The 21669-nt window shown below is 32.1% G+C and overlaps 3 protein-coding genes and 1 long non-coding RNA gene across 5 annotated transcripts; 3 read left to right on the forward strand and 1 right to left on the reverse strand.

The window, feature by feature from the left end:
- Positions 1-1212: 1212 nt before the first annotated feature.
- LOC114289166 (uncharacterized) lies at positions 1213-2457 on the reverse strand. Its single transcript, XR_014337487.1, has 2 exons — positions 2286-2457; positions 1213-1511 (listed from the first exon to the last, which is right to left on the reverse strand). It is a non-coding gene; the product is annotated as an uncharacterized LOC114289166 (long non-coding RNA).
- Positions 2458-2750: 293 nt separating this feature from the next.
- Positions 2751-6908, forward strand: LOC114289165 (large ribosomal subunit protein eL24). 2 transcript variants are annotated; one of them, XM_082882342.1, is made up of 6 exons: positions 2758-2882; positions 4733-5123; positions 5352-5427; positions 5579-5680; positions 6107-6255; positions 6348-6908. In XM_082882342.1, the coding sequence occupies exons 2-6, from the start codon at positions 5086-5088 to the stop codon at positions 6499-6501; spliced, it is 519 nt and encodes a 172-aa protein (XP_082738468.1). In that variant the 5' UTR covers positions 2758-2882; positions 4733-5085; the 3' UTR covers positions 6502-6908. The 2 variants fall into 2 exon arrangements, with proteins under 2 accessions (XP_028088638.2, XP_082738468.1); XM_028232837.2 differs by lacking the exon at positions 4733-5123 and having other exon boundaries at positions 2751-2882.
- Positions 6909-9067: 2159 nt separating this feature from the next.
- Positions 9068-13018, forward strand: LOC114289164 (RHOMBOID-like protein 2). Its single transcript, XM_028232832.2, has 5 exons — positions 9068-9705; positions 10969-11132; positions 11507-11670; positions 11834-12084; positions 12669-13018. The coding sequence occupies exons 1-5, from the start codon at positions 9419-9421 to the stop codon at positions 12781-12783; spliced, it is 981 nt and encodes a 326-aa protein (XP_028088633.2). The 5' UTR covers positions 9068-9418; the 3' UTR covers positions 12784-13018.
- Positions 13019-13716: 698 nt separating this feature from the next.
- Positions 13717-14067, forward strand: LOC114289177 (putative non-specific lipid-transfer protein 14). Its single transcript, XM_028232849.2, has one exon. It carries the CDS (start codon positions 13717-13719, stop codon positions 14065-14067), a length of 351 nt encoding a protein of 116 aa, XP_028088650.2.
- Positions 14068-21669: the final 7602 nt, after the last annotated feature.

The following is a 21669-nucleotide window of genomic DNA, read 5'->3' on the forward strand; positions in this document are numbered from 1 at the left end:
TAATTTAAAATCACTTAATAACTTTCACTGTCGCCAAACTTGATGGTTATGTAAAAAGTAATTAGTAGGATCCATTATGTTCGGAAAGTGTTACAAAAGTCATAAGTTTTTTTTTTTTTTTTTTTTTTTTATCTAAAGTGATTTTTTTAAAGTTATATTAAATAGTTTTATTTTTCAATTCTTTCTAGTCCGATCTTTTCTTTTCTTTTTTTATTTATAAAACGAATCAAAAAGTTTATTTTCTAATAACAAAAAATATTTTTTAGTATTTAACAAATGCATTAAATTTTTATTCACCAAAGGATATTGGTGTTTGGATTTTAAAAAAAATTTAGTGACTTGTTTTTTGACTTTTTTTTTGACAACACGTTTAGAAAGGTTTTTTTTTGGTTTTTTTTTTTTGTGAGAGAAAAAGCGGTAGTGATATTTGATTTTTTTAACTAATGACAAATAATTTAGTGAATTTTTTTTATAGCAAAATTGATTTTTTTTGGCCTATTGCCAAATGCTCGAACCTCAAAGCAACTAAAAATTGAATAACGTGTTGGATCTGTTCGGTACAATTTATTACAAAATGAAAGTTAACAATAAAAAAATAAAAATTAAAAATATCATTCTCCCAACTTTTAAAACTTGTTTGGTGCAAATTCTCCACAAAACAAAAGATTTCCTAACAATACACTTTAACCAAAGTTGTGTTTTGACAATGCATATTTTAAAAGTGCTTTATGAACATTTTTAATTTTTGGTTTTTCAGCTGTTTTTTCAAGATATTTTTCAAAAAAGACCAACTTAAATAGAAATCTGTTTTTTTAAATTATCAAAAACTAGATTGGTGGGAAAAAAAATAATCCTCATTATTTTAATTTGTTTGTCACTTTTTTTGGAGAAAGGAAATAAATATTGAATTTTTTAAAAAAAATTGTTGTTTATTTTTGTTAAATTAAAATTTATTTTTTCAAAATAAAATAAAATAAGTTATGAAAACTCAATTAAAAATTCAATTCTCATCAACAATGACTGCTAATGGCTGGAAGCACACCGATCTACTTGATCAATAAAAAAAACCAAAAGTTTCTAATATTTTTGAATTGTAAAACCCAAGTTTGTTAATATAACAAAGAATTGGATCAATTTTGGTTGATAAATAACAGATTAGGATGGAAATTAATCTTCTTTACAATGGCTATTTTGATTCAGGTATACCAAATGTTGGGTTTAGGCTCTATCCCAAAATCAATTTTTTAGGATTCAATCCATCATATAACAATGAAAATGTTCACAATCCAAATTGATAAAAAAAAAAAAAATTCCCCCAATCAAAATTGGCAATAAAAATTTCCAAATTGTCATCTCCACAAAAAAAAGAAAAAAAAACACACACACATTTGATAGTTACAGTATAATTTAATTCATCAGTAGCCCGTCATCAACAATCTTTCACTTCTAACAATCTTCATTGACCTCAAGATGTTCTGGATTTAAAGGCGTAGTATGGGAAGATTGGCAACCTTTGAAAAAAAACATAATAACGAGTTAAACACCTACAATGTAAATAAGTACAAAAAAAATAAAAATAAAAATAAAAAATAAAAAATTAACGTATCAAATTAAAATACTTTTTAAAATTGTAAACCCAAGTTATGCATATTAAAAAACATATTTCAGAAACAATAATATTTGAGAGTTTTAATTTGAGAGCTCTAATATAACTCTAATGATATGAAGAGTACCTAGTAAAGTAAAGGTGGAGCCTATACTCCTCTCTCTATCTCTCTCTATTCTCTCTCTTCTATTTCATTAGAACTCTATTTAAAACTCTTAAATTAGAAGTATGCATGGTTACTCTTTCAGAAAGGGTGCCTTGTTTTCTTAAGGTGAGTCGCCATCCCAAAATAAGGAACCCAAAATCCAAAACCTAGAAAATGTGAAGTAGATGACAATGAAGAGAGAGGCACCTGAAACTGACTGAGAGGCTGGAAAGTGAAAAAAATGAGAGGATAATAAAGAAAGGCCCGTGTGTTGTGTGTGTATGTATATAGCATAGAAACACAATTCTATAAATGCAGGTTCGTGTGTGTGTATATGTTGGTTTGATTGAAGCATTTTATCAAACACTTGCAATGCAAAAGATCCATTCACTACTAACGTGTTTGGGTAAACACAGAGAAATATGTTTTCCACAAAACCTTAATCAAACTAACACAAAACCTTAATCAAAACAAAAGTATGATTGTTGAAATCAAAGTATGATGGTTCTATAGAGACAGAGTGAGAAACGACACCGTTTTTTCTATTGAGGAGGTCTGCACGACGTGTTTTCTTCTGGAATGGTTGGATCTGTTAGATACCACGTGTCTCAATCTTATGTAGAGTGCAGGAAAGGTTTTGGATGATCCATTCCAAATACTATATAAAGGCCACAATTTCTCTCAGTTTAAATCAGATTGAAAAGTGTTGTTGCCTGCATTGATAATTCGAATCGGAATATATGTAAAATTTGTTGAGTATTTCATCACTATAAAAAAAAATCATATTGATCGGATATTGATAATCACTCGATTATAACACGTTTGTGTTAACCGTAAGTATAATTTTTAAAATAAATTATTTATACAAATATGACTTGATCAAATTGCTATCAATATTGGATTGATATTTAGTCAACATAATTTTTTTTGTAAAGATAAAATACTTGACGATTTCTACACAATGAACGATTCAAATCATCGATACGGACTCCGTGGTGGGCCCACAGAGGCCCAACAGCAGCTGGAGAGGAGCCTCTCCCATATATTTCCATAGATCAAGAAATTTCCGATTCTAGGGTTTGTTCTGCAAGGAGAGTAGCTACTGCTGCTGCCGCCCGCCATGGTTCTCAAGTAATTTTTTTTTTTTTTGGACTGATCAATTGTTTGTCCTGTTAATTTTGTAGTGTGGGTTTTATGAGTCATGATTTTGAATCTTTTCTGTTTGGTTGTTTAGAAAATGGAGGAATGGGAATGAATTAATTTTTCCTTTGTTTACTTAGCAAACAAACAGATAAAGCATTTGATACTTCATCTCTCTTTCATAAATTGATTAGGGCTTTTTATAAGTTGGGTTGCTCTATATGGATCTAATTAGCATATTTTTAGGTGTAATGTGTAGGAGAGTGTTCAAGAAAGGAGTTGGAAAATTCGAAGATCCTTGAAGAACAATTTCGAATTCTCTAGAATATGATGAGAGGCTTAAATTCTTCAATAATCTCAACTTAGGAACACGACAACAAAGGAGATGATGGAGATAAGAGATTGGGTGAAGAATAAGGCAAAATGGCTAGAGAATAGAATAATGGCAAGGCTCTCCCATGGATCTCCCACTTTCACTCTCAAGGTTGATAATGGAGAAGGGAAATTAGTTATTTCCCAAGAGTTAAAAATCTCCAAAATCCCTCTCTTGTAAAGCTATGGGTGGGTGCTATTTATAGGCACCTCATGATGTAGGATGGAGCCCATGTGCAAGGCACATGGGAGATATTCTCTCTAACCACCTTGTCCGAGGAGGTGACCTCTCCGAGGATGAGAAAACCCCGAAGAGGAGATCAATCCCTCGGCGAACCCTTCTTCTTAGCCACACCTAACCAATGATCCCCAATCATCCCAAAGGGTCAGGGGTAGTCCCAGAGGACGTCCTGCCGCAAAATATTGCCGAGTCTCATGGACCCCCCGTGGTCGTGCCACCTCGACCCGAGTATAGGCTAGTTTAACCGAAGAGTGAATTTATCTCCACTCACCGTCCTCGGGATCGGGTCCTTTGTTCGAACTCCATTACGCCCATGGTTCTGGTGCGTAGATCCCGGAAAGCTCCGAGCCCGCAAGTGTTCTGAGACTCATTAACGGAGCGACTTCTAGATTGCGTTTGAATCCGTTCGAAGCCAGGTGTTTCGGATCTCTAGATTCGTGGATCCGAATCCTTTCGAGTCCGAGTGCCTCGGATCTCTAGGCTTGCCTAATACCCTTTCGAGTCCGGGCCTGAGTAAGTCTCATGGATCCGAACCCTTTCGAGGCTTAAAGCCATTCAGCCCGTTTGACGGCGATAAATCCAAGCCCACCAATCTTGGACTTGCGATAAATTCGGGCCCACTAATCTTGGGCTATTGGGCCTAAATAATTTAGTGGGCTTAAATTAGCTCCTCTTACATAATGTAATTTTATTGTAGACATTAGGCAAATATAGAAATATGAATCAATATTCCTAACAGTAGTGAAGAATTCACAAAACTGTGTTGATTTGAACAATTATATGATTACCAATGGATTGGCTGTATTCACTGTCCCTATATTTGTAATGAACACTTTTTTTTATTTTTATTTTTTGTGTTGGATTTCATAATTACCAGTGGACACATTTGATTTCCATGGGTCTTTTATATGCACGCTGATCATTTACCAACAATGCATAGACTACAAATATGAGATTAGTTTGGAAACTTGTAAATATAAATACTTGTACTTTATGCTATTAGAAGCTGGTGCAAAGGATTTCTACTAACTCAGATGTTCTGATCCTTGACTTAGCCCAATGTTCTATTGATTTGTGATCTGGAATATGAGGTTAATTTTATTGTCAATGTTGTTTGAACTTGTGAGTGACATTTGTTTGAGCTTGTATATATGGACTTTTGTCAATCAATTCACTAAGGAAAGCCAGCCACAATAACATGTTTCATGGTTTGCATATAATATTTTAGAGAGGCATCTGACAATACAAGGTGTGGAGCGTGGAGCGCCTTGGCTTTCAAAACGATATACAGACCAACTACCTAAAGAAGGCTTTGGAATGGTATACAGACCAGCTGCCAAAAGAATAAAAAAGAAAAGAAAAAACAATGTAATCAAAACTGCTAAAGTGGGCAGTACATAAAGGGCAAGGGTAAAGAAAAGAAAATCCTAAAACAGATCCTCAGGGGGACAGAGATAGCTTCTGCCCCTGTGACCTCTATTTGCGTTAACCCTAGAGGTGCTGTCTTGTGGATCTTACAGCAGACTACAGACATCTCAGAAAGCCAATTGCTTCAGCCTTTTCATCCGTTCTTGGCTCGCTATGATGCTCACATGTTTTTTCTGTATATATAACATAAGGTGCACATGTGCAATTTTATATCTAAATATTTTGTTGGTTTGCTGAATGAGAAATATGGGTTGGTCTTGAAAGCTGATTAACAGTGATTGTGATATTTTCTTGTTTTCGTCTCTACTTAGTTGGCGGATGCATGTTTCCTCCAATAGAATATGAAATGTGTTAGGTTCCAAATATGCTTGATTTTGGTTACCAGAATATTGTGTATTCTATATATTTGGTGATTTCAGGACTGAACTCTGCCGCTTCAGTGGTGCCAAGAGATACCCTGGCAAGGGTATCAGATTTATTCATTCAGACTCTCAGGTAAGATCAATGGTAATATGTTAGGCTGTTTCTATTTGAAGACTATGTCAATGGGGAGCATATGATGCAGTCCTGTGTTCTTACCTATCCCTTTTAGGGTTATTTTATATATTCTATATATTGAAAATGATTAACTTCTGGTTCAATGAAGGTCTTCCTCTTTTCCAATTCAAAATGCAAGAGGTACTTCCACAACAGACTGAAGCCCTCGAAGCTCACCTGGACAGCCATGTACAGGAAGCAGCATAAGAAGGTAATTGAAATTTGTAAACAAACCATTCCTGCTTTCAATCTTTATATTGAGAGTTAGTTCCTTTCATTCTACTTCAGATCATTTTATTTAGGAAATGTTATTGCACTAGAATGATGTGGTAATGACATTTGTGTAATTAAAAGCATCTCAACGGGCTCTTCAAAACCAGCCAAGTCATTATGGCAGCTTCTATTTACACTCAAATTTCTCACAACTCACTTTTTTGCATTATAACACTTGGAGTTTATGAAGAGAGCGATGTACATACAGATGTAATGAGATAATAATGGGGTGTAATTAAAACTCCCAGTCATCATGCATAAGTTATCTCTATGAATTTTATGTTTGAATATCACCACTCTTTTATTTACTGTGAATCGACTTATTTGATCTTTGCAATTTTGTTTCCCCTCCAAACACTCACAGGACGCCGCTCAAGAAGCTGTTAAGAAGAGGCGTCGCGCTACTAAGAAACCTTACTCAAGGTCTATTGTTGGTGCTACCTTGGAGGTTATCCAAAAGAGAAGAACCGAGAAACCTGAAGTTCGTGATGCTGCCAGGGAGGCAGCCCTCCAGTATAAAGTCTTTCCATCTTAGAACTTGCAGTTTTGTATATGCAACTGTTATTATGGTGTTAACTGAATTTTATTTATTCTGTAAATTATAGTGAAATTAAGGAGAGGATTAAGAAAACAAAGGATGAAAAGAAGGCCAAGAAAGCTGAGGTGATCACCAAGACACAGAAGTCACAAGGCAAAGGTAATGCCAAGGGTGCTGCACCAAAGGGCCCCAAGCTTGGAGATGGTGGTGGAAAGCGATAAACAGCCATTGTTTCCCGCTTTCTAATAAGCTAGAAAGTTTCTTGATGATTTTTGTGCCGTTTGGGAAGTGGGTTGGCTTTTTGACTTTTTTGGCTATTTTAGCCTGGGCTAAAAAGCTTGGTCTGGGAAGGACTTTTTGATTTTTTGACTTTTTTTGTGAGAGAAGAGTATAATGATTATGAGATGGATGTGATGTTTTATTTTTTGTGACTAAAATAGCCTATTTTGTCTTTTGTGGCTAAAATAGCCAAAAAAAACCCCAAATAGCTCTTCCCAAACGGAGCCTTTGTATGGGCTAATGATTTTAGTTTCTTGTTTAGTTGGAATTTATGGGCATGCTTACATTTGGAACTAGTTTACATGCACAAAACTTTTTTTAATATACATTTGTTTTTAGTTATGGTTTATTTTGAAGGAATGGTTGAAATGATCTAAAATCAAAGCCGTTCATTTTTATTTATAAATATTTTTTTGAATTGCTTGATGTTATCTATGTGCAAGTACTTTTGTAGCCGTTTGTTTTTTCAGATTACAATGTGTAAATTATTTATGTAAGAAATTAGGTCGATGAGATAATCATTTGTCACATCTGTTTCTAGAAAAATGGATAGCTTAGTTTTTAAATAATATTTATCGTTTATTTTTATGTAAATAAATGTGATAAACTAATAGAGTTACAGTTATTGGATTGATAATATTATGATTTAAAAAATAAACTGGTCGGATTATAAAAATAAGACTTTGTGATTTAAAAAATGAATGATTAGAATTATAAAAATAAGACTTATAATAAATCTCACCATATGAATGATATTGTTCAATCTACAAAGTGCAGTAGTTTGTTCGGGTTGAGCCCATCCAAGTTGCACCCCTAAATTGTATTAATGATTTCACTTGGAAAAAAGGTTAACAAGGTCTAACTCTAATTGTTGGGCCAACATGTGGCCTTTACCTTTTGTTGGGTACTTAAATTTATCAGTTTTTTAAAGTTTTTCAAGAATCAAGCTGGGTTAGGGTTTAAGCAGCGAGCTCAGGGCCCATCTAAAGAAGATCTAGGCCTAACGCTGGTTTAAGCCAGAGCTGAGCCCAATATTATGTTTAGATTATAAATTTGAGTATGAATTTAAAAAAAAAAAAAAAAAATAGTTAAAAAAATAAACTTATATTTTTTATGTTGTCCTTATCTTTTTGCTTTTCATTTTCAAATTGGCATACCCTACAAATAATTATTAGTGGTATGCTTGTCCAAGAGTAAAGAACCCTATACTAATACTAAAATTAAAATAGAAAAATCACAAAATATCATTGGCTAAATACACAATCACACAATATTTGGAAAATACTAGTTAAACTCGTTCCAAACTCTTCCATTGCCATCTTTATACAAAACTCATAAATGGCATGATATATAATGGGACATTTTGGGAAGAGGTTAAAAAAGTTAATTTTTTTACTTTTTAATTTTTTTAGATAAAGAAGTCAATTTTTTTGTCAAAAAAGTCATAAAAAAATTAAAAAGTCGACTTTTTACAACCTTCCCAAAATATCACAATATTTTACGTGGTTATAGTTATGTGTAATTTATATGTCGGTGAGCATTTAACAAATTTCGTATACCAAACTTAATTTATAGGATGTTAGTTTGACTGAAGGTGAAAGATTAGGGGGTGTTTGGGAAGAAAAAAAATAGTCTAATTTAGGCTAAAAATCATAAAAAGACAAAATAGGCTAAAATAGCTAATAAGATAAAATATCACATCAAACCCATAATCATTTCACTTTTTCTCTCACAAACATCACATCCAACCACAAAAAAATCCAATCATCTTCCTAAACACAAAAATTTTAGCCTACTAAAATAACCAAAAACTAAAATAGCCACTTCCCAAACGAGGCCTAAAGCGTTCAAGCATCAATCACCTTATTTGATTATATATATAAATTATTAATTATTAGATGATATTAAAATAATTTAGATTGTTAGATCATATTAAATATGTATTATATACATAAATAACAGTAGTATTAAATTATATATATATTTTTTACTTATAAATTGTAAAGATCATCATCGCGATATCTCTCACATTTTATAAATTATTATTTTTTTATGTAAAAATATAAATGGAGTATCATTTTTACAAATTAATTCACTTAATTACAATTTAAAAAAACAATTAAAATTTATGTGCAATTTGGCAATGCGGGTTTAATTTGGATCAAATTTGAATAGATAATCTCAAGTTACAATTTGAGCTTGGACGAACTTAAACTCTCAACATTACTCGGATTGAACTTGAACAATCTTTCAACTTGTTCAAAAAAAAAAAATCCTTTTAATCTTTCTGAGCCTATTTAAGTTACACCTCTAATCCAATTATACGTTTTTATAATTTAAAAGACAAAATAATTATTTTTAATAATTTAGAGATTTATTTATATATTTTTATAATTAAAAGAATCAAAACTATACCTTTTAATAATTTAGAGGTCTTCGTATAAATAATCCCAAAAAATTAGGTTAACGTCGGTTTTCAATTTTAAACCGACTTTTGGTAACTGACACGTCAACATTCACAATTACCGCGAAATGGAAACTTCCCGTACGAGAAAACACGGTTTAAACTTCAATCCAGTGCTGTAACCCCCACAACAATTACACCAAACTAACCAATCAAAAACCAATTTAAATGACGTGGCAATCAAACATTGGTCAGTTTTCCGTTTGAAAGTCCTGGGTAACTTCCACATGAATTTCGCACGTCTTCGTCATCTTCACGCTGAGTCACAACAACTCCTCCTCTGCTTATATCTCTCTCGCTCTCTCTCTCTCTAAAACGCCTCACTTTCTCTCTCCTCCGCCACCCACTTAAAAGAAAGCCCTTTTCTTTGATTTGTTTGTTTCTCGAGAAAAGCCATGTCGAGGGAAGATTTGGAGAGCAGGGGAGCGAAAATCAGTGGTGGGAACAACAACGCCAGTTCTGTTTCTTCGTATGTGATTGAAGAGAGAGATGCACAGTGGACATCATGGTTGATCCCTATGTTTGTTGTTGTCAACGTTGCTTTGTTCGTTGTCGCTATGTACATCAACGATTGTCCTAAACACAAATTGGGAACTGATGGCAAGTGCGTCGCGAGGTTTCTCGGCCGGTTTTCTTTTCAACCCTTGAATGAAAATCCTCTCTTTGGTCCTTCTTCTTCAACGTACTGATCTCTTCTTTCATATCCATGTCTCAATTTTTTGCTTTTTTGTGTTTTTGTTGTCAGAATTTTTGAAATTTTGGGGTTTTGGTGTGTGTATTGGTTAATTATATGTTTTGAAATTAGAAATTTGATTGTTCAGTATCTGATTTTATTTATTTATTTATTTTTGTTTATGTTCTTTTGAAATTTTGTCAACTGTGATTGGACTGGGTTGAAATTTAGGTTTTTTGAGTGTGGGATGAGTGGTTTTTTAGTTTTTTTTTTTTTATTGATTGGGTGTTGTTTGGGTCAAAATTTTATAGACAATTCAATGATTCTGTAACACTGACACTGAATTTTTGCTTTATTTTTGCGCTGAAAATTTGTGAATTGCAATCTTTTGTGTAGTTATTTGACATGATCGTGCGAGTCTTCTTCGCGTCTGAGTGATTTCTAGGGTTTTATATTACAGATGTACAGTATGACAGTTTGTACTAGTGAAGTCCCTTTTCTTCACTTTCCAATCTTTCAGAAGAAAAAAGAAGTTTGTTTTTGCTTTCTGGGAGAGAACTATTGATTACTGTTGCTCTGCTTTCATCTTGGTTTTTTTGGGTAATTGCCTGTGTTTAAATTGAAAGTATTGTGATTAAATTGATTATGATTGCAATCCAAGTTGTTCTCAGCATTTTAATGCCTTTTCTCACTTGGGTTTGAGCAGACAGTTTGTGAATTGCTCCATTTATCCTTGATTTTTCTATACAAATACCAAAGATTTATATTCCAATGCATTTTGAAAGGAAAAATAAATGGTGACTTGACTTGTGATGAATTTTTGTACATTTTTAGTGCTGCATGGTATTCATTATTGCTGCAAAAAAGAATGTAACGTCAACGTTGATGTGCAGTGTTGGAGTCAAAATGTGTATCCACTCTTTATGCTTAATTCGAGCCATCTTTATCTTTATATCAGAAATATACGTGTCTTTCCTTGAATATGGTGTTGCGTATGCTTCTGTCATTGTTTTTATTTTTCTCGCTGGACTTAGGGCTTTGCCTTCCTTTTCCGTTTTTGGTTTACTGTATGTAGTGTAGTGTTTTTTTAGGTTGTGCTATTGGAGAATGACTCTATCTAATGACTTAAAACATAAACTTAATATAACTTGGGTATTTTTGCTTGTTATATGCGCTTGCTTTTTACATGGACAAAAGGGAAAATAGATATAATAATTATAATCAATTTTTTTTAATAATAGTAATCAATTTTTTTCTTCTTATTTTATGTAGGTTGGAGAAGTTGGGAGCTCTTGAGTGGACGAAAGTGGTGCACAAACACCAAGCATGGAGGCTTATCACTTGTATCTGGGTACATGCTGGTATTATTCATCTGCTTGTGAACATGTTGTGCCTGGTCTTTATTGGAATTCGCCTTGAACAACAGTTTGGCTTTGGTATGTTGCGTTCTTCCTTGTTTTTGAAATTATTGTCGAACCTTTTGGCTTGAAAAAGTTGAGTGTCGTCAGTATTGTAAGATTTGTGGAATTTTCATTTAGTAAGAAAATTTTCATGAAGAATAAATTTTGTATAAGTTATAAATCTCATTTCTGTATCATTTTATTCAAGAAGAATACTTCTGTTTTCATCTTCTGTTCTCTCGTTGGATTTCTGGAACTTCAGTTTCAGTTTGTGTATGTTATCACTTAGTCACTTGGTTTATACCATGTTTTGTGTATTTATTTTTATTTTTTTTGTTTAATTAATGTTTTAAAAAAAACAATAGTCATCTTGTCCTCTGACCTTTGGCCCTTGGGATTAAAATTTTCAGTTCGTATTGGAATCATCTACCTGTTATCAGGATTCGGTGGGAGCATACTTTCCGCTTTGTTCCTTCAAAAGAGCATTTCCGTTGGTGCTTCTGGTGCTCTTTTTGGTCTTCTTGGAGCAATGCTTTCAGAGCTTATTACCAACTGGACTATTTATACCAACAAGGTGAGCAATCGCTAAGCCATGTTGCCGATTTCAAGTATTTTTTATACTGTTGATGACCTTACATTTGTCATTGATATCATAAGATAATATTTGGCTTTGTTGTTGCATTTAAATAGCAGTGGCAGGCTCACAATATATTTGAACTTCTCTTTTCCCTTTTCAGGTTGCGGCGCTCTTAACATTAATTGTCATTGTAGTTATCAACCTAGGTATTGGAATTCTGCCGCATGTTGATAATTTTGCCCATATTGGTGGATTCGTCTCGGGTTTTTTCCTAGGCTTTATTTTGTTGCTTCGTCCTCAGTATGGATGGGTAACGCGTCGGAATCTTCCAGTTGAGGTCCGTGTCAAATCCAAATACAAGCCCTACCAGTACGTGTTATGGTCGGTTTCTCTGATTCTTCTTGTTGCTGGGTAAGTTTAAAAAAGCCTGCATGTATTGTTCATGTTATACATTCAAGGTGTTTTGTGGTGTTGTCACACTGATTCATTCATTTTGGTTGCATTACGAAACTAAATGGCTATATATATGTATACGGGTCTTGCTAACAAGTACTCCTTGAGCATTAGTAAAGGACCAAAAATTAGATTTTGAGACACTGATTACAATTCACAACAAATTTTCTTTTCTTTACACTTTCTCAAAACACTTTTTAATCACATTTGCAATATGAACAAGTGTTCAGTTGTTAGCATTTGCCTATATATATATATATATATATTATTGGCATTGTGACCAATTGCATATGTTATTATGTTGTAAGTTTTTTTGTTCCTGTTGTGGGTTTGAATTTTGTAATAAGAGGAGGAAAAATCACCCTATGCATTGATTAATCTGCATCCTTCAAGCTAACACGATGTTTAGGGCATAGATTATTTTGTGCTTTTTGAATTGTTAGAAGTAGAAGAAAACATTTATCTCTGCATTCTGGTGATGAATGTGTGTTATTTATGGCTAATGTGTTAAACAAGCACTGACTTTACATCGTTTTATACAGATTTGCTGTAGGATTGGTGATGTTATTCCGAGGAGTTAATGCGAATGATCATTGCCACTGGTGTCACTACCTGAGCTGTGTACCCACAAGTAAATGGAAGTGTGACGGACCTTAGGATGATCTTCTCTCCTCTCTCATTTGGATTCACAATGTCATCTGATTTCATAATTTGCTCCTCATCTGTAAATCATTAGTTTTAGTTTATAGTCTGGATTGCTTTCAATACTTGTTTTTTTTCTGGGTTTGGTTTTGTTTTGTTTTTTTTTTTTTAAAGTATGGTATTTACTTGCACACGGCACTGGGATATTCTTGTATATCAAATAGAAATTTAGTACCCAGTTTATAACTTATTTTCCGTTCTTGCTAGCCTTGTTTATTTCCCCAATTCTCCAGGTCTCTTAAAGACTTTTACATATGGAGGGATTAGGTCATCTTATGATTTATGCGTTGCAGGGATCAGCTTGGTTTGATGAGTCGAGCCAATTTCTTTTTTTAATGGTAAAACTCGTTAAATGCATTTATGCACTACGAGGGTTTAGAATTAGCCAGTCAAGCTTCCGGTTTGCTGCCATTCTCTTAGCTGTGAGAAAGATACTCAGAAAAGTGCTGACTACCCATTTGTTGAAATTGGAATGAAATGATCTCAATTGTTTCATAAATCAGATTCTGACAAATTTAGTTTTATATAATCCCTGACAAAAATGGTTCTCAGTGAAATTGTGTGTAGTGATGGGAGTCCTTTGCCTAGTCCATTTAGGCCGTGTTTGGTTTAAGAATTTAATGAAGAATTGGCAGAGAAAAAAGAAACAGAAAAAGAAAAATGAATGAAATATAAGTTATATTCTGTACACCCAAACAGAGTCTAAATGTGACATGCCCAGAATCACCTGCATGAGTAGAAGCTGATCATTCAAGCTTCATGAATAGAGGGCGCACACATTCCTCATTCCACACCAACCAAACTTTCATCAACATTCAACACTATAACAGATACAAGTGAAGTGGTAAAAGGTTATTATTATTTCTAATTTGAGCGATTTGTGAGGCAATGGGGAGGCGAAAAGTGGTGGCGATGATAGCAGTAGTGTTTATGTTGCTATCGAAGCTGGTATCGGTGAAGGCAGAGATAGATTGTGCCACTGTGACATTGCTGGTTTCAGCGTGCTCGATGTTTGTTAGGTATGGTTCACCGGACCCATTTCCAGGATCCCCATGCTGCGAGGCGGTGGGGAGACTGAATGGCCTGGCTGATTCCAGTGAAGACAGGCAGTCAGTGTGTAGGTGCTTTATGGGACTCATTACTAACAGTGCTAATGCTACTGCCATAGCTACTTTGCCTGGTTTCTGTGGTGTGTTTCTTGGATTCACCATTGATCCCAACACTGATTGCAACTTGTAAGCTCTCTCTCACGAAACTCTTATTACTATAAGATTTAAAATTAGTTAGATATATTGCCACTCATAAGCTTTCTCTCTGCTAAGTGTACGAAACTCTTGTCACTGTAGTTTAGAATTAATTAGATATATCTTATGGCCTAGGCCTCATATTTGTTGATCAAAAAAATTATGAATTGGATTTGGAAAAAGAAAAAAAATCCATGACATGAAATTTTGATATAATATATATCACCATGTTTTCTTGATTTCTTTTGGTAATTTACATTAGTATAAACCTAAATTTATTTTGGAGAAATTTCACATTGTCCAAGTTGGGGGAAGTTGGGAGGCTTAATACGGGTAATGAGTATTTGCCAATTTAATGTAAGAAGAGAAAAGAGTAAATAAAAAAAATAAAATAAAGTGGATATAATTGTATTAATATTATACTTTATTTTATCTGGTTTGAAGGAGGACCTTGGCCCAATTGTTTCCTAAACTGAGTGTGGCACAAAAGCTGAGGAGTGTTCATGGCCGGATTGGTTCCATTTTACAGTAGGTTAGGAATCGAACAGTTACAATTTTAAAAAAATTGAAACTATAACTAAATTGTTAAGCCTATGTAACTGAATCATAAAAATTGGTTTTGTTCTACGTTTTAGAAATTTTATATAACAAGAATGATGGCATATATATATTTTATAAAAGTAAATAAATTAACAACAATTAGCATAGTTGAATTGGTTGAAATTTGTTAATTTTACGATCAAGACTAATGTTTGATATTGTTATTTCAATAGTACTTCCAACCCAAAATCAAATAAATAAATAAATAAAAGTATCCAAATTTATCATCAATGATTAAGATTCACTACAAGTGTGATCTTACAACATCGACTTCAATTATGTACTATCATTCGTTAGAATTTACACTAGTCTAATTTATAAGAAAAGGGAAATGGGATCATCCCCAACGCCCCACATGGGCTCGAACTCAACCTTCAGTATGAGGGTTGGAGAACAAACCATTATGGCACAATGCCATGGATAATTTTAAATATGCATTATAGAATTGAAATTCGGAAACTTAGGTATAGGCCTTAATAGATAAATTTATTATCTAATAGGTCTTGTGATAATTCACGGCATTTTTTTATCAAATATTATTAAAAAAAAAAAGTCACTAGTTAATTTTCAGCAACAGTTTGAAAATTTTGTAACAAAAAACGTGGCTAATTATAATTTTTAGTAGCAGTTTAAAAAAATCGTGACCACAAAAAGTTATTAATTTTCAGCTTTCAGTGACTATTTGAAAATTTTGTCACAGAAAAACGTCACTAATTATAAGTTTTAGTAACAATTTATAAAAATCACAATAAAAAAGACGCTAATTATCAATTTTTAGTGACATGTAAAAAACCGTCACAAAAAAATATTTTTAGTAATTTTATTAGGACTCCAAAAAAAAAAAACAAAAATAAAAATCTTTCTATAAGATTTTATGAGAATTAAGTCCATCTATTAAGATGTATTAGTAATTTATCTTTGAAATTCTCAATATTTTTCTAGGTACAATTCTGTCATTACTTACTTATACCCTCTAGTTTTAAATGCAAACATTAAAAAAATAACAATAAACAAATATAGAAGTCAGAACCAAAGCCTTAAAACTACAAACCGGATCGATATTGACAGTTCTAACATTTAATTATTTGGCTAAAATATGAGTTAAAAAAAATAGTATATTTGGGATGATTTTTTGGTTTTTTACGAAAAGATGTATAAAAAGTAGAGAGAAAAGAGAATCTTTGACTTTTTTGTATGAGTTGTTGGTTTTTTGGCTAATTTAGTAATTTTTTTGACTTTTTAACTAAAAAATTCGATTGCCAAACGAGGCCTAAGAATCGAAACTAATAAAAGTAAACCAAACTGACATTTTAGACCAAATCGATTTACTTTACTGATATTATCGACTTTTTTAAACACCCCTGCAAAATCTTGCTTTTATATTGCAGGTTTTCTCACATGGTTTTACATTTTATGGTGCAGCATCATGTAGAGTTGAAATTTAAGACACTTTGAGACAAAGACTACTCTGTGAAAGCATGAATCATGAATAAGTAGATGATTGTCCTCTCAGTTTGTAGAGGAAAGGGAGGAACTATTTTAGCTTTTCAAGTAAAATCCAAACTGGAAAGATTAATAAAAGTTGTAATATTATATTCTAGGATTTCTATGTATAACTCTACAGCTGATCATGTCAAAGCCTTTTGCTTCTTTTTCTTGATATTCATCATTATCATAGAAAACTTTTTTCTTTTATATCTCTATTTTTTAGCGTTTAGCATATAAAAAACGAAAGTTAACGAATAATAAATTGATTTGGCTTGAATTTCTTTTTTTTTTGCTTTATAAAAGTGAAAACATTTTTTGAATTAGAATCTTATGGCTAGTGGTGGTGCCACATGATGATCAAGAGGGGAACGTGACCCTCCTCAATTTTTTTTGAAATTGTAGTTTTATTTCTAAATAAAAAATATTTTCTAATTGGTTCTTTTAAAGTTGCAAGTAGGGGTCATCAAATGGTCTGCAGGCAAAAAAAAATTTGGTATTATCCAATCCGTTCAATTCGTTTCGTGGTCTGTCCTAACTCGCTTGACTACCTATCTCATAGAATGTCATTTAGAGTTTTGGACAAAGGTTTGAAACACGAGCCCACCAATGAACCTGGCCTCGTACAAGCCCACATGTGTAAATCTAGCCCTACCAATCCATCAACCCGACTCAAACTATCTTGTCACTTCCAAAAAATTTATATTATCTAAAAAAATAACACTGTTAAATTCAATTTTAATCTATTAAAATCAATATTGTTCTATTTTACAACAACAAAAAAAATATTTGACAACCCATATTATAGTTGTAAATTGTACTTAAAAAAAATATACAAAACACAATTTATTAAATTTGAAATTGAATTTGACATTGACCAGTGATGTCTTCCTAACTCTCAATTTTTTACATATAGCATTGCCATAATTTATTAATTTAGTGAATTTATACTGTAATTTGATTGTTTTAATAGTATTAATTAATTTGATCATATGATTTATTAAAAAAGAAAAAATAAATGTGTATAACTTAATAATATAAGTCCAATAAAAAATGTGTAACTCTGTTCAATTTGATTTGGCATAAAAGATTTGAGCTTACGGGTAGGATGTGATTTTAATTTTTTAAAATAAGACCGACCCGTACCAATATGTTGACTAGTCAAAACCCGAAAATACCATTAATATGTGAGACGTGAACACAATAATTACAGGCCGGATAAGTCTAGCCTATCCCATTGATGACCCCTTCTCTCTCAATTTTTTTTCTCTACCTTCTTTCTATATCTATTTTTTAGGCGTCTCTTGGTATAGTTTTGCTCTCATTTTTCATGGAGACAAAATGTGATTACATTTTACATTATGATGATTAATTAACCATGTTTAGAAGTTAAAATAAGAAAATTAAATTAATAATAATAAAATAATAGAGAATCAATTAAAAGAAAATTATCCATTAATTTGAGCATAACTATAACATATAACTTTGGCATCACATGGACTTTTGTTGTGTTGGAACAATCTTCCGTGTAACATAAATAAGTTGAAATCAAATCAAATAAATAAAATAAATTAAATTAGAGTAAACTACCAATAGGCCTTAATAGTTGGACTTAATTCCCATCAAGTCTTATGGAAAATAAATCTTGGTAAAATTGTCGCTAAAAATAATTATTTTGTGACAATTTTTAATATACGTAGTTAAAATTTGACAATTAGTGACTTTTTTTGTCATGATTTTAATAAATTATCGTTAAAACTTATAATTAGTGATTTTTTTTATGAATTTTTTTTCCATAGAATCTATTAAACAATAAGTTCACTTATTAGGACCTACACGTAAGTAACCCAATAAATTACTTATAGAATTTATTTATCGAACCGAATAAGTACAAAAAGATCAAATTGAGTGTGTGATATTCTGTTCTTAAGACAGATTCACCCTACTTAAGTGCTTACGGATAAATGACGTCTATCTCCCAAGATACAATAATCTTCATAGATTGTAGTAGCACTCCAAACAATCTGTACGGCAAACTAGAACCTGTGTTCTAGACTCTCTGAAATTTTTCCTAAAACTAATATGAAGAATAATAATGCAAAAGAGCAAAAAATGGAAGCAAGAATACTTTTTTTTGGATCTCCAAAATGCTAGAAAGTGGCTTGTATTTATAGGCAAACTTGTGACAGTTGGATAGATCCGAACATGTGTGATTTTCAAACTGAACAGATACAAAACAGTTTTAGATCTATTGGAAACTGCTGGGCAGTTTTAAACCTGTCTGAAACTGTCCAGAACTGCTGGGCAGTTTTCAACCTGTTTAGAACAGTTTAAACCTGTTGAACCTGCTGGAAAATGGACTAAAAAGGGCACTGTTTGGACAGAAAAGTTTGGCACAAAAATTAAATTAATTTCGTTTAGAAATTCAAATAACTTTCTTGCAAGAATTTGAAAAAATTCAAATAAATTTTGTCCAAAAAGTTAATGTTAAAACTGACCTAACCCACAATCGTGCCCCGACGGATAGCGGTGCACATGGTGGTTTGAGCCAAAGGTCACTTTGTCCATAACTCATTCTTTCTATAAACTTGGGGTGTCCCTTGGGGCTCAACTCAAGTGTTGCCACCTAGAACTTATATACACACATAGGTTCTCTTAAGTTTCCAATGTGGGACTACCATTATAACGAAACCCGCATTTTATTTTTTAATAGTCCATTCTATGAATCCAAAAATGACGTCAACTTTCCATTCGCTCATAAATGGTTTTGATGAACCGTCTTCACCGTATGATTTGCCATGCGACAAGGAACACGTCACATTTTTGGACCCATTCCAAAATACGTGTGGGACCCACTCAAATTTGGACTCAAAGTTGGCCCAAAATTAACCTTATAAAACCATAATTCCAACAAGTTGTCTCAACGAAATGAAAATCAAGTATGATTAGGTTATGATAGATCCTTAGGGCGATGCAAAATATCACTCAGTTTGTTAAAGTCGTAAAATCTATATTGATTTGTCCACTAATCGCGGGTAGATTTGACCACAGTTTGAAATTTATAATTTACCTTTGAAATCACTCCTCCCTACCATGATTAATATATATGTATATATATATATTACTTTTAATGAAATATCAAAGTAAAAATCTTTGTGAGAGAGACTTAAGATATGAAATTTGATGTAAATTAGTGTTATATATATATATAATATTATAAAAATTAGTATTATATATTATGCAAATACTTAATAATTGTTTAAAATTATTCTTCAATAAACTAATAGGTTGAAACTGCCCAAACCATGGTTTGGTTACGGATAACAAATTTGTTAATTTTTGCCATCCACAATTTGGTTGTAATTATATCCTCAAACTACACTGAACCACATCACTGACACCCTTAGACCACGATAAGGCTTCAACACAATGTTCTCTCCCTAAGTTAGAATTTTGACCCTATCACTGCTTACTGCCACCACTACCACCACCACCACTCTCCTACCCTACCAACCTAAACCATGGTTTGGTTATGAATAACATATTTGTCAATTTGCCATCCACAATTTGGTTTTAGTTATATCCTGTAACCACATTGAATCACATCACTGACACCCTTAGACCACGGTAAGGCTTCAACTCAATATTCTCTACCCAAGTTAGAATTTTGACCCTATCACTAGTTACTGCTACCACCACCACTCTCTTACCCTAACAATACCACTACACCAGAGGTGGCTCAACCATTAAGCCATTTAGGCTATTGCCAAAGACCCCAAGAAATATTTTAATAACTTATAGTCGAAGGTCTCAACTTTTCAAGGATTTAATTATATAAGGTTTCATTTTGATATTTAATCTGAGACTTTCAAAAAATTTGAGTTGCACCTCTACTGTCTTTTGCTACTCTACAACCACCAACACCACCATTATTGCTAACTACTGATGCGTAATTTTTAAGGTTATAACCAAACATATGAAAGGATTTTATGAAGAAAAAAAAAAAATCATATTTTTCAAAAAATATGTAAAAAATAAAGCAAAGGAGTCCCCCAACAACTTTTAAGTTTTAATCAAATGTACAAGAACAGTTTAATAGTAGTAAGCCAAGAAGTGACAGAAAGAGAAGATCATGGTTAAGTGGATTCAAAATTCTACCACCACTACACACAATTCAAAGGTTTGTTGTTATTGTTGTTTTTGTTTGATGATGTGGGTATCCAAGGTTTTGCATTTGTTTGATTTGGGTACTACAAAATTCTTCATCTGTTCTTTTTGACTAACTGCATTTAGCTTAATTCCCATTTACAACTACAGACAAACCCTTGAGAGGACATAAAGCCCACCAAAAGTGCAAGCAATTGCAAAAGTGACTCTGTGAATGCACAGTTGAATTTGAACACAACATTTGGAATTTTATGTCCAGTTGACACTAATGTGATTGGAACAATTCATGAAATGATAAGAGTAGTTTTTATCAAAGAAAAATTGAGAGAAAATTAAGGAAAAATTTAGAATTGGGTTTCTTAGCAATTTTTTAAATTTTTTTAGAATTTGAAAAGTTGTTAAAAAGTGAGTAGAAAAGTTAAGTTACTTTTTTTAGCTAATGACAAATAGGTTTTTTGGTTTATTTAACTAAAAAGTTATTTTTTTAAGTACATCTCAAACACCTCCATCATAAATGAAAATGTTAGGATCAAAGGATCTAAATCGACATGGAATTTAATAGTAAAATATGCATATAACCTTTAACAAAACAAAATAATGAAATAACTTACTACACTTGATTGAGATATAAGACTTGATTTGTTTTAAATTAATATTAATCTATGCAATGGCCCACTTAGCACTAACCTCGACATTTCAATTGGTTTCAAGTCGATTGTTCTCTTCTGTTTCATTTTGGGCTAAAACTTTTTCACAGTAATTCTAAGTTCTCAAAATTGAAAACTAGAAAAATATTGTGTGATTTAGAGTTAACAGATATATGATAAGGTTTATCAAAAAAGAATTTGAACTATAAGTTGATTTTTTTTTTTTTAAAAAAAAGTAAAAAAAAATTGAACCGTGTTTGTTTCCAGTTTTTTGAAAACACTTTTAAAAAAATTCTATTTTATTATTTTTCGTATTTTTTTGTTTTTATTGAATTTTTTTTAATATTTTAAGCAATTTTTAAAATTTTTAGACACATCTAATATAAATACAATTAAAAAATATAATTTTCGTGAAATTTTTTTTAAAAAATTCACTAAATACCAAAAATATAAAAAAAAAATACGAAAATTCAATATTTTTCATATTTTTGTGTATTTATTAATTTTTTAAAATATTTTTTCACAAATATTTTATTTTTTAAATACATCTAAGCAAGGTGCACCTAAAAAAGTAAAAAAAAAATACTTATAATTTTAAAACTATTCACTAAAAATAAAAAAACGCGAAAAACAAAAAATAAAAAACTCAATTTTCAAAAAACTGAAACCAAACACACTGACATTTGCTTAAGACAGAA

Source organism: Camellia sinensis, chromosome 8, assembly GCF_055761805.1.
Source record: "Camellia sinensis isolate YWXY chromosome 8, ASM5576180v1, whole genome shotgun sequence".
Classification (NCBI taxonomy): Eukaryota; Viridiplantae; Streptophyta; class Magnoliopsida; order Ericales; family Theaceae; genus Camellia; species Camellia sinensis.